The sequence below is a fragment of the Echinops telfairi genome, unplaced genomic scaffold, assembly GCF_000313985.2.
Source record: "Echinops telfairi isolate 266 unplaced genomic scaffold, ASM31398v2 ScPeMD7_7410;HRSCAF=8448, whole genome shotgun sequence".
NCBI lineage: Eukaryota > Metazoa > Chordata > Mammalia > Afrosoricida > Tenrecidae > Echinops > Echinops telfairi.
This window is the reverse complement of record NW_022111310.1, coordinates 20,405,480-20,422,085: the sequence shown is the minus strand read 5'-3', so window position 1 is coordinate 20,422,085 and position 16,606 is coordinate 20,405,480. Positions and strand designations below refer to the sequence as shown.

The window sequence follows — 16,606 nt, the reverse complement described above, 5'->3', positions numbered from 1 at the left end:
CAGTCTGTAGAGTGGGAGCCAAGAAGGCCCCATGGGATCTTGAGCTCTAGCAATGGCAGGATCCACGGGTTGGCTTGGCTCACAGGTAGTGCAGCACACACTTTGAGGTGAAGAACTAGAAGCACACTGGTCCAATCACCGGGTAAAGAGGCAGGATGCTCATCTCAGAAAGCATTTATCTAGGTTGTCCTTCAATCAAGCTTCAACCTGATTAAACTCAACCCACATATTCCTATGGGCCTAGTTGGCACAATAAAACTATTTCGGGTTCCTACTCAGAAACCCTGTGTGCAACAGGAAGCCATAGTGCTCAGTCCTATACCATCCTCACAAGTCTTATGTTAGATCCCATTGCAGCTGCCACTGTCAGTCTAACTCAGGGAGTCTTCCTCCTTTTCACGGACCCACCATTTTATCAAGCATGATGCCCTTTTTTTTCAGCGACTGGACTGTCCTGGTAACATGTATAAGGCATACACACACATATTTTGATACTTTGATTCCGTTTCGCCAAGATGCCATCCTAAGACCTATGTTGATCACATAACTAGCCTTTAGGTAGGCTGGGTGGACTTTCCCAGTAGGAACATGGTGAATGTCTACCCTTCCAGCGAATCCTCTCCAGTAGCCTTTTTAAGTTTGCACGTGAGCAGTCTGTGCTGTGGCATCACCAACGCCCTGAGTGTAGATCCCGGAAGGATCTGCCTCTACTCCCCAGGAAGTGAATGAAGCCTTTGTCCCCTCCAGCGCAACTCAATTTCTAATTGTTACTTTTCCATGTATCATTGCATTTCGTATTTCTAGTTCTCACCACAGCCTTCAGCACATAAAGGAAACTACAGCTCTATAGGGTGACAATGGCTAGTAAGCGACCCTAGTCACAATAACAGACGCAGAGTGAGCATTGGGACAAACAGTGGAGGTCATTCTAAAGGGTAGCTTCTTTCTACCACTCTCATGCAAACGCACTATACTGACATGATACAGAATGTGTCAAAACCTGGGAGAGCAGATTCAGCACCATTGTAGCTTTTTTTTTCACGTTAATTTGAATCATGAATTGAGAATGGATTTTAATGGGTAGCCCAACCTCCTGTTTTATAGATAAGGAAACTGAGGCACAAAGGTACTGATCCCGTGAGGTCACGCCAGCAGTGAAGAGGTAGAGCTATGATTTGGTCAGCCCAGTGACCTTCTCAGTTGAACACACTGCCAGGCCCTTACCTGCCTCCGCTAACTCCAGACTTGCCCAGAGGCTCATGAATATTAATACTATCGACAAGATAAAGCTGTAGGTCTGCAGTCTTAAGTGTCTATTTTGCTCAACAGCTTCCTACCTCGCAGCTGCTCTGCTTGTAAAATGCCTGCAGGCACCGAGGTTTCCTATCTGTAATTTGTTCTGACCTCCCCCTGAGGGGCAATGGGTCCTGAGTGCAAATTAACCTCCCAGTCAGGTTCAAAGCACAGCACAGGGCCTGACACTGCTGTGCTCTCCCTTCCCTTCCCTTCCCTTCCCACAGAGCTGGCTAACCCGCCACTTTGAAGAGGCCGTTAATTAGCATTAGATTAAAAGTACAACTTAAGCCCACAGGAACACTGTAGACTCCAGCCAGGTTTATCCTGACTGGAATAACGGAGTGTCCCTCTGCTGACCATCTCCGGGACAGACCCTCACGGTCACTCACTTGGCCTCCAAAGGAGTCCAGGGCAAGAGAAAACTGTATGTCAAATGCTTTGTGTTAAGAAAGGATGAGGCAGTTTATGAGCAAGCAGCCACCTTGTCATTTATCCTAAGTCTGTATCCTGGCCTATTGCCTGACCCACAGTAGGCGCTTCATAAATACTGACTGAACGTATGCTGCATGAAATGAAACGGTCCATCTCACTCACGGCTCCGGTCTTTTAGACAGTATAACAAGGGAGTCTCAAAAAGCTTGTGGAAAAAGAAGCGAAACTGAACGTTTTCACAAATGTTTTGAAGCCCCTAATAGTAAAAGGCAGTAGAGGCTTTGACTAGTCAGTCGTTTGTTTTCCTTACTCGACGGCCTGTCTTGGAATTCCCTTTTGGTCCAAAGGATCAAAACCCAATCGTGAGAGGGTTAGGGAGGGGAACCACTGCCACCTGAGGACAATCTGCCAGGCACCGTTGCTAAAGATTAGTCAGTCTTCTATAGAGCAGAGTGGCAGAAACCCAGGGGCATCGAGAATCACAACACAAAACGACTGAAGCCGTAATGAATACTGAATGGGTAGACAGTACACAGAAAGAGAGGATACGGTTTACTTGAAGACCTGCGGGCAGGGGCAGCAGCAGAAAAAAGGGAGATTTTGATTGTCAATCGGCCACTCTTTTGGTCAAGGGACCACCTCCCATCAGCAAGCATTCTGACCAATTTAGAAAGGTTACACTTATTGAACACCAAACACCAACGGAGCCAGGTTTGCCACAGCTCTAAGTAAGCTCCCTTCTGGACCTGCTTCAGCAGACAGGGGTCATACTGCTCATTTGCCATGAGGACATTCAGGCTCAGAGGGGTTCCATGACTTGCTCCAGGCCTTGAGGCGCGAGGCGGGGTGCGTGCGGTATGAGCAACATTAATCCAGTGGTTAGCAGCACGTGCTGGGCAGCCTCGCCAGGGTTGTGCGGTGGTGCCACACGTTAGCAAGTGAGGAGACAGGGCACACAAACTTGCTTCCACCAAAGTAAATGTTTGTTTTTTATTTTACATGTTCCACTTTCATGGAAGACTTTATTGGATTAAGGGTATACGCTGCTTTAAAAAAAAAAGAAAAGACAAAAATGTTTTGAGTAAATTTATTTCTTGGGGTTATGCTCCATACTGGAGAGCCAGAACCCAAGTATGGTTCAGATGGAGACAGACAGAAATGCTGAGTGACACTTGGGGCACTGGCAGCTGGAGGAGCCATGGCCTCACCCATCTCCAGCCAACACAAAGCAGTATTCTCCTCCCTCCACTGCAAACTAAGTACCAAGGCCCTCAGCCACCCCAACTGGCTGACCAGACACAGAGCCCCTGCTGCCCAGTGCCCCACAGATAAAGTGGCTTTCACAATACGGGGAGTCATTCGTGATGCACTTTTAATAGGTTCAATTTCCTCTTCACTGCACCATCTTTGAAAATGAGACGCAATTTCATATTTAAAGCACAGGATTTTCTGCAGGTGAAAAGTTAGATAAACTTGCTCAAGATCACCTTAAGTGCCCGTTTCCTATGGTTTGGCAGCTGTTACAACAGAAGTGTGCACGCACACAGACACACACACGGTTTACTGAGTGGCACAGCCCAATAACTTGTTCCTCTGAAAGCCAGGGAGCACAGCACCCTAGGCTGCCGGAACCCTTGCAGCTAACAAGCTAGCCATGTGGCTCAGTCAGCACCAAGGCCCAAGAAACCACTCACAAATTCTTTCACCCACAAGCTTGCCACTTCCTTTTCTCAACTGCAATTCTAAAAAAACAGATAGCCAAGGCTTATTTTAAGACCAGGTATGAAATGGACTCTGAATCTTCCCTCTGGATTACCTTTGAACCTTGGTGCTCTGGGCTGGGTTTTGACTGGAGGGGATCCTTGTGTTGGTTACACCATCAAAGAATGCAGCATGGAAATACTGAAGCAAAATGGCACAGTACAAAAGCTCTCCCTCTCCCCCTCAAATCCACTACTTAATCAAAAAGCACAGACACCAGTTGAGAAGAAAGTCATCAATTCTTTAATGTGAAGGAGAATGGAAATAGCACCCCACCCTCAACCGCAAATATACTCACTTGGAGAAAATACAGAGTGAAGCCCAACTGCTTTGTTCTGTTGGCTTTAGTACTGAAAATGAGATGTGTCCACTGCCCCACGCTGCTGGCCCTGATCTGTATGTACAGTCTTAGCACAGGTCAGTGGAGAGAGGTAGTATGAAAAGGATGTGCCCAGAGACACCCCCCCTCCCCCCGAGAGGGTTCACTGACTACATTCACGTTCATGTTTGCTTACTCCCATTTTTCTGATCTTTGACCTAATTCCAATCCCCACGCTCCTTTACAAGGCAAGCTCTTTCCCAGCAGAAGCCTTAAGCGTTAACCAACTAGGGTCAGTCTGTTTTCTGGCACATCTACAATTAGGACAATCCAGGTGGCCCGAATCCCCCAGCCAAGCAGCATTGCTTCCTTCCCTCAAGGGCTGTTGATCTCACATGGCGGCACTGTGTGATCGAGCGTTCACACTGGCTAAGGTGATCAGACCAGAGGCACCACGCCAAGGGGAATGGTGCCTGAAATGTCAGTGGAGAGGATTCCACTGGGGCATGCACAGGGAGTGCAGGCTGGGGGTGGGGGGTGCGGGTATATCAAAGGTGAAGCAAGTTGTAAGAAGCAGGGAACAGGTCAGAGACATCAAGCCAAAAGAGAGGGACAACAGCAAGGGATCAACACTCGGGAACATCTCTATCTATAAAAAAGGCCAAAGTGGCTCTCCCTATGGAAGCTTCAGAGGTGCTCGACATCTAATGGAATTTCAGCTAACCAAGTTGTGTGTCCCAGTGGGAAAATGCATCTGTCAACACAAGGAGGAAGAACAGGAAAAGGCAGTGCTTCTAAAACTCTAGGACCAAGCAGCTGGGATCAGGGTACACACTGCGCCTACTCTACACCACCAACCACCACCCAGCACAAGGGAGGGAAGCTGGCTGCGCTGTTTCTCTGCTATGGCGTTGAGTATCTCCGCAGGTGGTAGCTGTAGATCTTGATGCAGTGGTCCCAACAGTCCAAGACCAGCAGCTGCCCCTTCGGAGTGAGGGCAATGCCCACTGGACAGGTGAGGCCCTCTCGGATAAGGACACTGTAGCCCCCACCCTTGGGAAAGTGGAGAATTTCCTTGCGGCTACTGTCGGCCACAATGAGGTCCCCGCGGGCGTCCACACACATGCCAGCAATACAGCGGAAATCCTCGTTCTCCGAGAAGAAGTGGCTGATCTGGCGGCCGAGCTGCCCATCAGGGCCCACAGAGCCGATGGAGAAGCCGCCCTCGAGGTGGTGCTCGTTCTGCCGGTTCTCCAGGTTGAGGCCCAGGCCCTGGGTGAAGTAGACGGTGCCCTCGGCATCACAGGTGACGAACTTGGGCCGCACCGCACTGCACAGGCAGCTGTACTTGACGACCCCGGCTCCTCGGTCGACAGTGAAGCACCAGAGCTTCCCGCCTTCCACATCAGTCACCACAAACTGGCCCGACGGCAGGGCCGTGATGCCCCAGGGCTTGCTCAGCTGGCTCCGGTGACAGGCTACGCAGTGGCCATCCAAAGTGTATACCTTCAGGGAGTTGTCATAGCTGTCGGTCACACCAATCAGCCCGTGGCAGTTCATGGCCACCGAGAGAGGCGTGAGATTGGGCAGATCGGCCCCAAGGAAACTCAGCACGAAGCTGTCGATGCCGCTGGGGCTGCGACGGATCTCCTTCAGGAAGCCCTTGCGGGTGAAGACCTGTATACGGTAGTTGCCTCGGTCAGCAACCAGCACCTCTCCTTGGCTGGTCACGTAGAGGCTGACGGGAAGGTTGAACATGCCTGGTGTGTTGCCTTTGGCGCCCATCTTCTTGAGAAAGAGACACTGCTGGATCCCGGAGGCCGTCTCGGGGCCCCGCTGCTTAGCAGGGGAGGACCGTGGGCTGGTCACCACCTCCTCGGGGCTCATGTCCATCTCACGGAATGTAACCGAGGGGGAGGCCGCAGAGGCCGCAGCCTCCATGGCCCAGGAATCCTCCATGTTGACTGTGCGGGGCTTCTTCACAGCCTGCCCAATTTGGAGGGGGCCGACATGGCCTACCTTGAGGAGCTCCACGTCCTGCAGGGTAAGCTCCCGGGGCAGGTTGGCAGTGAGCTCTGGCTCCTCCTCGTCAGCTGTTTCCTCCAGCAGGGCCACGTCGGCCTGCTTGATCTTGGCCAGGAAGTAGTCACAGCGAGACACGGCCTGCACTTCGGCAATGTTCAGCAGGTAACTCTGCTCCTCCACCACTTGACTGTTGGACTTCTCGACCTCGGCCAAGGAGCCTGTGAAGAACTTCCGGGAGCGGGCCAGCTCCTCCTGGACTCTGCGCTCCTCGTGCCCGTACTCCTGGAGAACCGCTTTATACCTCGCCTGCAGGTCCTTGGAGACACCTTCCAAGGCGACCTTCCGCCGCTGCAGCTCCCCCATCAGCTCCCGCAAGCGGGTCAACTTCTCGCCAAAGTCCCGGCGCCGCTCCTCGGCTGCCTCCTTCACAAGGAGCGTGCAGTGGCCGGGGGGCTGGTGGTCAGCCTCGCGGCAAGCCTCGCACAGCACCACACCGCAGGTCTGGCAGAACTGCCGGGGCAGCCGCCGCCCACACGCCCGGCACATGAGCAGCCCCACGGCCTCACTGAGTCCGGCTGTGTCGATGATCTTCAGTACTGTGAGGTTGTCCGTCAGCTGGGTCAGGCTGGTGATGCGGGTGATCTTGCTGCAAAAGGGACAGCGGACGCCATTAATGCTGCTGGCCAGCAGCTTCTCCAGACACTGGCGGCAGATGGTGTGGCCACAGTGCAGCAGCTTGGGCCGCAGCTGCTCCTCAGAGAAGGACTCCATGCAGATGGGGCATTCCAGCACCTCCCGGAGGGCGTCCAGGTTCAAGTGAGAGGCTGCCGCTGCTGCCATGACTCTGCCTTGGAAGGGTCCTGCCCAAACAGCCAGGAACAGAACAGCTGAGCACTTGTCTTCATGCCCCAGGGGTCCAATCCCCGCTACAGGGGGCGGAGAAAAAAAAAAGCAGTAGGTCATTATTCATTTCCTACTGCCTAAGAATTAAGTCACTAAAAAGCATTTTTATCTTTCCTTCAATCAGCCTGTTGTTTAACAAGTATTTTCTGAGGCCTACTATGTGTTAAAGGAGTTTTGGTGGAGCAAGTGGCTAAAGCTGTTAAATGCTAGCCCAAAAGTTCAAAGGTTGGCAGTTCAAACCCACCCAGCGGTTCCACGGGAGAAAGCCCTGACAAATCTACTTCAGTGATGGTCACAATTGGGTAGACTGCAGGCAGTTCGACTGTCATGTGGGTCGCTGAGTCAAAAATGACGTGATCCCATGTAAGACTGTATGCTACATGCTGGAGACTCACAGGGAAACAGAGCAGAACAGACACTGCACAGTGTGTCTGGGTTCCGGTTCTAGAACCAGGCATCTGTCAGACACTTCCTTAGTTGTGTGACTTTAGGGAAGGAGGCTAAACTTCCCAGAGCCCTGATTCCTCATTACCCATCTGGAAAATAGAAACAGTAATGATAGCTATTTTATATGGGTGCTGTATGGACTACTGCATTTTTAACATATAGGGTGCCTGTGCATATAACACACACAGAAACCAATGGGGATGGAGGCATTATACAGTGCAAAAAAATAAAAAATAACACGTATTATTTTGGGCAAAACTATGTTAGAGGGTGTGAAGAGTATGGTGCACTTACCACGTAGTGTGCTTGCAATAAATGTTAGCACTTATTTTCACTGTGTTTGAAAGCTTACAGGTGTTATTGGAAGCACAGAAAAATCACCTATAGAAAAAGATTAGCAATAGCGGGGGTACAATCAAGCGATGGAGTAACTAACTGCCAAGCAGAAGTGGGAAAGGCATCGGAGAAATGGAGACACTTGAGCTCTCTTGAAAAAGAGGGAAAGACAGTAAGGGACAAAGGCATTGTAGGCAAAGGAAGCTGCATAAGTAAAACCATGGAGGTCTAGGGGTTTATGTTGGCTTATTCGGGAGCCTATATCCTGAGCAACAGGAAGCTATGATAATTGTAAGTGATCAACAATGCATTAGATTAGAAAATGTGTGTGTGTGCGCGTGTGTGTGTTCATCTATTCTACCTACATCCACCCAAGTTGACTGGGTATTCAGAAGTTTTCAGGACACAAGTCCTGACCTTCATATGCTCAAACTTGAGCACAGACATGTGAATAAATAATTGCCAAAGGAGAAAGTTGTTATCACACATGAAATAGAATTAACTACGCTGGATGAACACGGAGCGTGACATTCTAATTTGAAGGCAGACAGGCTTTTTGGAGGGAGATGGCATTTGCTGTGGGTCAAGAGAGCATACAGAAAGGTGGAGAGACGGGAGAAGGTGCTCTGCAGCACTATGTCATTGTCCCAGGCAGAGGGCAAGACTTTTCACAGACTGGAAACAGGGCAAAGAGCAAGAAATGCATGGCATCAGGAAGAGAAGAAAACCCTCACTTTCATGGGGCTGATGTAAAGATAAAGTGGGATAATGTACGTGGGGTTCAGAATGCTAACATTTGATTCAGCAGCAGAAAAGTCAGTTAATTCTAGCTCTCTTCTCTAGTTCCCAAGTCAAACTGTTTGGAGTATACAAGAGGGAAAGAGTAACAAATTAGGAACGGAAAACGAGGGAATGATTATAAAACATCTTCAGAGCCCAAATGAGTTCTGAACTTCATTCTGAAGGGCCCGGTGAGGCAGTGAATATTTTATGACAGGGAACCGCCATACTAGAAAATATGAGGGGATAAAAAAAAAAATCAGAGAAACTAGATTGGAAGCTACTACAAAATCATGTAGGAGGCATAATGTGCAGCCTGAACTAGGGAGCAGGTCGTGGAAACGGAAAGGAGAAGCCTTTGGATATTACTCCACAAGTGCAATCAGTAAGATTTGAAAGCTGAGTGGGCTGGTGGGAGGGAGGAGACAGGGGAAGAGCGAAGATGATTTAAAACCTGGTAGTGTTTTATCACGACATTAGATTTAGCCTAGGGCACCGCCTGCTTGACTCAGTGCACAGCTGGAATACCCTAACCCAGCCCAATCCCTATGCACTCCGGACATTGCTCCCTTAGGGCTGGCTCTACCACACCTGTGAGTTAGAGCCACAAAGGACCTCGGTGTTCTGCAACCCTATGTCACTGTCAAAGTATACCCCAGATTAGAATGGCCAGGGATAGCAAGGTGAGGCACAGGGGTCAACTCAGCCCTCCTCACACCCAAGAACGTGCAATCTCGAAAACACTCAACAGCAGACATGCATAGTTAACCTACGCTCAGTCCTCCCTCGCTGCTTGCATGGGCTTCTGCTTTGGTCAAATAGGTTGGAGAAAATGGCAAATGTCAGTTTCTCTCTTCAAAATAATACAAGATCGTAATAGCAAAGTTGTCAGCAAACTTGCAATACAGCTAGCTTTAACTTTGCTCGACCCAACATTATGTACAGCTGTTGTTTGTTTGGTTTTTCAATTGTCACTTACCACTAATTAGATAGTGCTCCTTAGACTATCCTCTGAGAAGTGCTCTTTTTTACATATCACTTTCTGGACAAAGAAGAAGGGAGCAATGATATTGTTCTGAGAGTCAGCTGCTATGGCTGGGTTCCCATGATTCATTAGCTCGGTGGCACACTCCCACCCTAGCCTTGCAAGAAGCCATCACGACACAAACCCATGTCTCAGTGAAGTAACAAATATTACCACATGTTATGAAAATACGGAGTCTCTGGGGAAGATGTGAACGTGTACTCACAACTCTTAAACCCCCACGGGCTGGAGGCAATGGTATAAAAATACTGACAGAAACCTCACTCAAAATCCGTGTGCACAATGTCAAATCTAAACCAATAGTTTCAGCTTTCTCTTCCATCATCTGAGACACCAACTGAGGCCCCTGTTTGGTGTTGGACCAACAGTATGTTACCTTACAATGCACAGAGACATCTGTTCTTCTCAACGCTGGCACTGCAGAGCATCTAAGTAAACAAGGCTGCCAACTTGTAAAAATACCAGAAAATTCGGCTTTCTGGAAAATCATCCCACCTCCTTCAGTTCAAAAGCTTCTTGCCTCCTTGTCTAAGCCATCCACTTAAAAAAAAAAAAAAAGAATTTACTGTGCCCACATCCATACCCCAAATTATTATCTCAGCTGTATGTAACCCCACCAGCTCTGAGACGAAGGAAAATGCCACAAAGTCCTGCCCTGAAGCTGCCACGTTGTGCCAGGGAACCATCACTAAAACGTCAGGCCCCAAGACAGACGCAGGCAGAGAAAAACCACAGCCACTTCTGCCATTTCCCAGGCCTGGAACATGCTTCCTGCAAGGCCCCAGCCTGAATCGGAGCTACACGACAGATACAGCCTCTCTGCTCCGAAGGGCACCACTGGTATTGGTGAATGACCTGCATACAAACTCAATTTGACCAAAGTTTCCCTAAAAAGACTAGACAGAAAAAAAGAATGATCTTACCATCCCAGCTCTTTCAAGTTGCTTGTTTCCTGCTAGCTGCCCAATTTGCTATTGGCAGAATGTGCTCCTTACATGCTATGGCATGATCTTCCTGGTCCCCTGAGCTTAGTTCCTGTGGCACACTTCATACACTCAACCCCTGCCCTCCCACCTAATTTCCTGACTTCAGTCCAACCCTACTCCCATCCCTTTGATCTAGTGGTCAATACTGCACGCCCCTGAGACCAGCTCAGCTCTTCAATTCCACAGGTGGATCTACTCCTGAAGCTAGGTCCACCCGCACACCACGCTCAGGCTCTCTACTTGTACTCCAGCCTGATCAGCCAGTATTGGGCACCACAGATTTTTCCAGTCTGTGAAATTAGCCAGAGAGAGGTAGTGCAAACCAAACCCTAACGATTCAGACAGAACTGGTTTCAGAGTTTTACTAGTTGTGGGATCGTAGGCAAGCTAATTCTCTAAACCTGTCACGGGGGGTTGTTTGTTTTTCATTTATAAAAAGGCTGCTGTGTTCACTAGGGATAAATGCCGTGAACAGCCTTTCCTTCCAGAGCATACAAGTACGTAACGATCAATGAAAGGACCGGTCAGCTTTGGAGGGATGTGACTGAAGACGCTAAATAAACCCTGAAGGGCAAGGGGACCCAGAATGTCTCTTACTACAAGAACTAGCAGCTGCAGCTCAGTCTAGGAGGCACTAAATATGGAATAATTGGCTAAGAAGCGATCGCAAGTCAATCTCCCCATTGCACAGATGAGGAAACTGGGATCAAGAGAAAGAAACCCAGACCTCATAAATCCTATCACAGAACTAAGACTGAAAATATAGGCCTTGGGCTTTTTGGATTTGAGTCCCTCCCCTAGCACTTACTGTGCAAGGTTGGGAAAGCGACTTCACAACTTCTGTTCTGTGTTTGCTAATCCATGAACAGGAGCCTTACAGTCGCACCTCCCTCACACAGTGATTATAAAAATCTGATGAGATTATGTGCATAAAGCATAAGCACAGTAATGAGCCAGGAACAATGAGCGGTGCAGTAAGTAATAGCTTTAAGTCGCAAGAATAATCATAGTGGTGGTAGCAGCAGTAGTCCCAGCAGCTACTCCAAGACCCAGCCTCTGAAAAGGAAGGAAGGCACCTCTCAATGAGCCAACTGTGCCAGACAGTTACCAAAAAAGCCAGTCAAAACCCACTGCCACCAAACGGATTCCGACTCCTAGAGACCCTACAGGTCTGAGTACAACGTCTCCATAGGGTTTTCGAGGCCTTAAAGCTTCATAGGTGTAGACAGCCTCATCTTTCTCATGCAAAACAGCTAGTTGGTGAGTCTGAACAACTGATCCTACCTGAGTTTAGCTGTCAAATGCTTGACTGGCTGCACCACCAGGACTCCACATCAGATATATACATTTCAGTAATGAAAATCCTGAGCTGTCCCTGGAGGTTGTTGTCCCTATCTAAGAAGCAAAGCACTAGCGATAATCTAAGTTTCAAATTCTTTTTTTTTTTTTAAGATTCTATTATTTATTTATTTTTTTTAAGCATTTTATTAGGGGCTCATACAACTGTTATCCCAATCCATACACACATCAATTGTGTAAAGCGTATTTGTACATCATTTCTCAAAACATTTTCTCTCCATTTAAACCCCCGACATTAGGTCCTCATTTTTCCCCTCCCTCCCCGTTCCTCCCTCCCACATGAGCCCTTGATTGTTTATAAATGGGTATTTTGTCGTATCTTGCCCTGTCCGACTTCTCCCTTCATCCACTTTTCGGTTGTCTGTCCCCCAGGGAGGAGGTCACACACAGTTCCATGTAATCGGTTCCCTCTTTCTTACCCATTCTCCCTTTGCCCTCCCTGTTTTGCCACTCACACCACTGGTCCTATAGGGCTCATCCATCCTGGATTCCCTGTATTTTCAGTTCCTATCTGTACCAGTGTACCTCCTCTGGTCTAGCCAGTCTCGCAAGACAGAATTCGAGTCATGATAGTGGGAGCGGGGAGGAAACCTTTAGGAACTAGAGGAAGGTTGTATTTCTCAGCATTGTTACATCGCATCCTGACTGGCTCATCTCCTCCCCGAGACCAAGTTTCAAATTCTTCATCATTCGTCATCCCATGTTTCAGTTCCCACCATGGGGTCATTCTCTAGGGCTAGCTTCTTTCTCATATTCATAGCATATCATGCTGGGGACCCAAACCATGAGCAAAACTAAAGAACCTCAATTAAGCAATTAAGAAAATACAGACTGAGCACCTATGTGTTGGGTGCTATAAAAGGGAATAGGGATATAATTTTGAGTGAAAAGCCTATATAAGAAGAGCTAGTCACCGGAAATGTAGAAAACACATAAAATAGTACTAGGCTTCTTTTCACAGGACATAAAGGGCTCTCCTACTATTAGCACACTCTCCTTGCTGCACTGTTTGTTATCTTTTTTTTTTCCCACCCCCTCTTCCTTTTTTGGAAGGTTTATCACATCTCCTTTCACACTGGCTTTCAAAACTATTTATATTTCCTGCAATTCAGGGACTGCTAATCAAGCACATAACCATCACCATGCCATCTGTAGCCATTCTCTGGGGGTGGCCAATAAGACTCATTTTCAGGAAGTTGGTGTGGTCACCACTTGACACTCACCAGCCCCGTGTGGAGGAGAGGATTCTGGTGCAATATAGAATATGCAGGGCACTTAAGGCTCCTGAAGAAAAGCTAACACTCAAGAAGTAGGGGCCTGAACAAGCATGACCCTAAACTGTATATCCCATATGGGATACATAAAACAACCAGGAGGGTTTGCAAGGAAAGTGCTTGTACAGCAGCGGTCTCTGTCTTTCTCTAGAATGAAGGAGCTAGGAAGGGTGCCTTGCATATTCCACAAACAGCGGGTGGCAGAGAATACAGGCCAGTGGGAAAACCAGCAGCCTCCTTGTGGGGCACCTCCAAATCCTCTCATCACTCCTGCAATTCCTTGCTGTGCAGTTAACACGGGCTCACCCAGTCATGCTGTTTTCATGAAAGGATCCTGGGAAATGGACAAATGGTGGGGTAGGAATTCTAGGGTCAATGAAATCTGACAAAACAGTGCCGCTCCCTTCCACCATGGCCTTGTTCTCGGTAAGTAACAGCCATTTGTGAGTGCTCGGCACCTTTTATACATGAGCTCCCCTCTCATGGTAGCTGCACAGGCTAGCTTCTCTATAAGCGAGAGGCTCAGAGAGGAGAACCTGTGCAAAGTTTCAGTAAGTAGTTGAATTGGGGGTAGAAAGGGAGGGGGCTATCAAATCGTAGTGTGTTGACTCCAAGCCATAAAACCATCCAGACTCAAAAGATCTGTTGTCTGGTTCCCTGGCTGATGTGGCAGAGGTTGGTAAAGGCACTTGGGGATGATTCTTAAATCTAACTCTTCTCCCAATGGGCACAAGCGTCATAGGAGCTGGGCATGGACTGCCTTGTAATTTTCTTATGTCTGGCTAGCAACCACTTTCCAGATATAGACATACGGATGGCTCCCAGAGTTGTAAAAGCTAGTACAACTTTGGAGTCAGACCTAGGTTCTCATTCCCAGCTTTGCCAGGCAGACAGGGCGATTGTTCCTGCAAGGTCACACAGTAAAGGAGCAGCCAAGTAAAGATTCCCGACTTCAGGCCTCTGGTGCCCAGGCCAATTCAATTCTCCTTGCATGTTTTCCTTAGGGGAGGATGAGTTACTCCACTAAATGTCTTGCCTCGGTACCCAACCCAGCTACTGCTGATCTGGCTGCAGCAGTGCTGTAGCTCAGCCCGAGCTGAGAGAGCCGATGTGGCTATTCTGTCCCGAGGGAAGCAGCCAAGAGAGCCTTCAGAACCGTAATTATAATTATTCTCCTTCCAAGTTTGATTGCCTTCAGTTTCAGTCCCTGCTGTGAAATGCCTAGTCCCCTAGTGTCACACACCTCACCCTGCCTAAACTAAGCTCCTCCCTTTATCCAACCACTTGTTTCTGGTCTAGTAACAAAGCAAGAACAAAGTCCAGGGTTACTCCCTACCCCAGTTATATAGATATACCCCCTCTCAGGGTTATGGCTGACATTCCCTGATACCCATAGGGCAGTCCTCTTTCCTTTAGTGGGGAATAGACTGAGATAATAAGATTAATCTCATTTACCAATGAGTCGGTATGGAATCATAGGACAGAGTGGAACTGCCCCCGTGGGTTTTTGAGGCTCCAAGTCTTTACTGGGAGCAGAGAGCCTCATCTTTCTCCTAAGGAGTGATTCATGGCTTTGAACAACTGACCTCGCAGTTAGCAGTCCAACATGTAACTCACTATACCACCAGGGCTCCCACCAAAAAACAAAACAAAAAAACAATCATGAAAAGAGGAAACAGGCAGTGAGAGATGTGGATATGAACCTAAATGACTTCATTCTCAGCTCGGAGGTCTAGTCAAGCCACTTCCCTTTTCGAAGTGCTAGTTTTCTAGTATGTAAAGTTGGATAATAATAGAGCCACTTCAAAGGACTTGCTTTGGAAACAGTGAAAAAGTGAACATTAGGAAAATGAAGTGAATAGAAAAGTGATAAATAGCCAAATGTATAAAGTATTCATTGCGATGAACCACTCCCTTGGCACCCTGACTCCCGTCACTGAATCTGCAAAATAATCCCATGAGGCGGGTCCTCGTGAACCCCGTCCTACAGATGAAAAGCCAAGGCAAAGGCAGTCAGCAGCTCACTCAAGATCACTCAACCAGGACTAGACCTAGGAATTGAACCTAGGGCATGACTCCAAGGAGGGCTTCTTCAACTGTGTGGCACTTAAGGCATTTTTAGCTGGGTAAGTCTTTGTTCTGGGGGTTGTCCAATGCATTGTAACTTTGGTAACATCCCCGGTCTCTTGCTCTCAAGCCCCAATTGACAGCCAAAAAACATCTCCAGACTGAGCCAAATGTGCCCCTGTGAGACAAAACTGCCCGTGGCTGAGAAGCCAGCTTGGAGAGCCTGGCAATGGATGAAATACTCAACTACAAACCGCTTTTTCTTGCCCTTCCCCTCGTCCAGACATCTCACTCACAGACTCTTTGGGCTAATGGGCTATATGTATATATGTTTCCAGTCTACTTATTTAACTGATGACTGGAATAAAGTAAGGCTGAGATAATGTTCCACTCATTCCGATGGACTTCACTCACACTAAGGAGTATCTGCTAGTAGCTCCAGCCTCAAGGAGAAATATCATCAAAGAGGGAGGGGACCTAAAAAGATGACCTTCAGAAGTTATCTGCTTTATCTTTCCTTTGTTCACTAAGGTCACAGCCGTACTTTCAGCTGGCCTTCTGGTGGCTTGAGGTGTTAGCAAGAGCACCACACTAGCCTCAGGATCTTTGCTAAGTGAGAGTCTGTCCCTCTGAGGGAAACGGCATGCATCTTCCTAAGTCCAGATCTCTGACTTCATTCCTAAGCCCCTGGACTCTGCATACATGCACAGATGGTTCCATGTGACTTGCAGGCCCTTCAGGTGCCCAAACTCCTCCTGCCCGCCTTATAAAGATTTCAGGAAAATCTCTTTAGCAGCCTAAATTGCCAACCCACAAGCCTATTCAGGGTCCTTCGATCCTGCAAGCTGTTCAATCCTTTCCAAGTCCCGTTTCAAACCCTCTGACATTGCAACCTTCACCAATTCTTCACTCGTGCATTCCTAGTTCCTGATAAAAGGCCCATAACCCCTGCTTCCAAATCTGGGAAGCTTTCAGGCCTGCACTCCAACTTCCTTCCAACCACCCCATCCCAATCTAAGATCCCTGTCTTCTCCCAATCTTATAGCCTGTTAGCCTGGGGTCCCTGTATTCCATAGGCACGGTGCCATTCTCCAACCTCGCTCCTTCCTCATTCACCCATTCCAGGTCATGCGTTGCTTTCAAATCCAAGGCAGATCTCCTCAGGTTGTCCCCCCACCCCACCCCAGCAAGATGCTGTTTCCCATTGATCCCTGCTAGAACCTACCGCACCCACCTACTCCCTCAATTTCCCCCAGATCCTACTCCTATTAAGGATTGCCCCAGACCCTGCTGCTTCCGATCTCCGATCTTTTGCCCCCGACCCCCCTCCACCCAAATGCCTAGCGTCTCAAGATACCCTCAGATTCCGTAAGATTCTGCAAGCTCAATCTCACCCAGGCCCCCCAAAGCCCTCTTTTATTTCCGAGATCTCCCCAAGACCCCCACACCTGCCAGATGCTGCACCCGTCTCCGCTCAGGGCCCCCACATTACCTCAAACCTCCTGAACGGTGGAGCTCCACAGATGTCCTCACCCCCGCCCTCGCCCGTGGCGCCGCTTCTCCTCCGAAATCGTCG

General features: G+C 48.6%; 2 protein-coding genes across 5 annotated transcripts in view; one reads left to right on the top strand and one right to left on the bottom strand.

Annotated features, from left to right (window-relative positions):
* Positions 1-16,606, top strand: part of ASTN2 (astrotactin 2) — a 1,157,183-nt gene that overhangs the window by 843,827 nt on the left and 296,750 nt on the right. The window lies entirely within an intron of this gene.
* The window catches only part of TRIM32 (tripartite motif containing 32), a 13,132-nt gene continuing 235 nt past the window's right edge, over positions 3,710-16,606 (bottom strand). For 2 of the 4 annotated variants that reach the window (XM_045296570.1, XM_004712550.2), the window contains exon 2: positions 3,710-6,759. In XM_045296570.1, the coding sequence (XP_045152505.1) occupies positions 4,712-6,673 (1,962 nt within the window). In that variant the 5' untranslated portion in view covers positions 6,674-6,759 and the 3' untranslated portion in view covers positions 3,710-4,711. Of the gene's footprint in view, positions 6,760-10,267; positions 10,454-16,522; positions 16,561-16,606 lie in introns of those variants that run through there. The other 2 variants (XM_045296568.1, XM_045296569.1) reach the window with 2 other exon arrangements.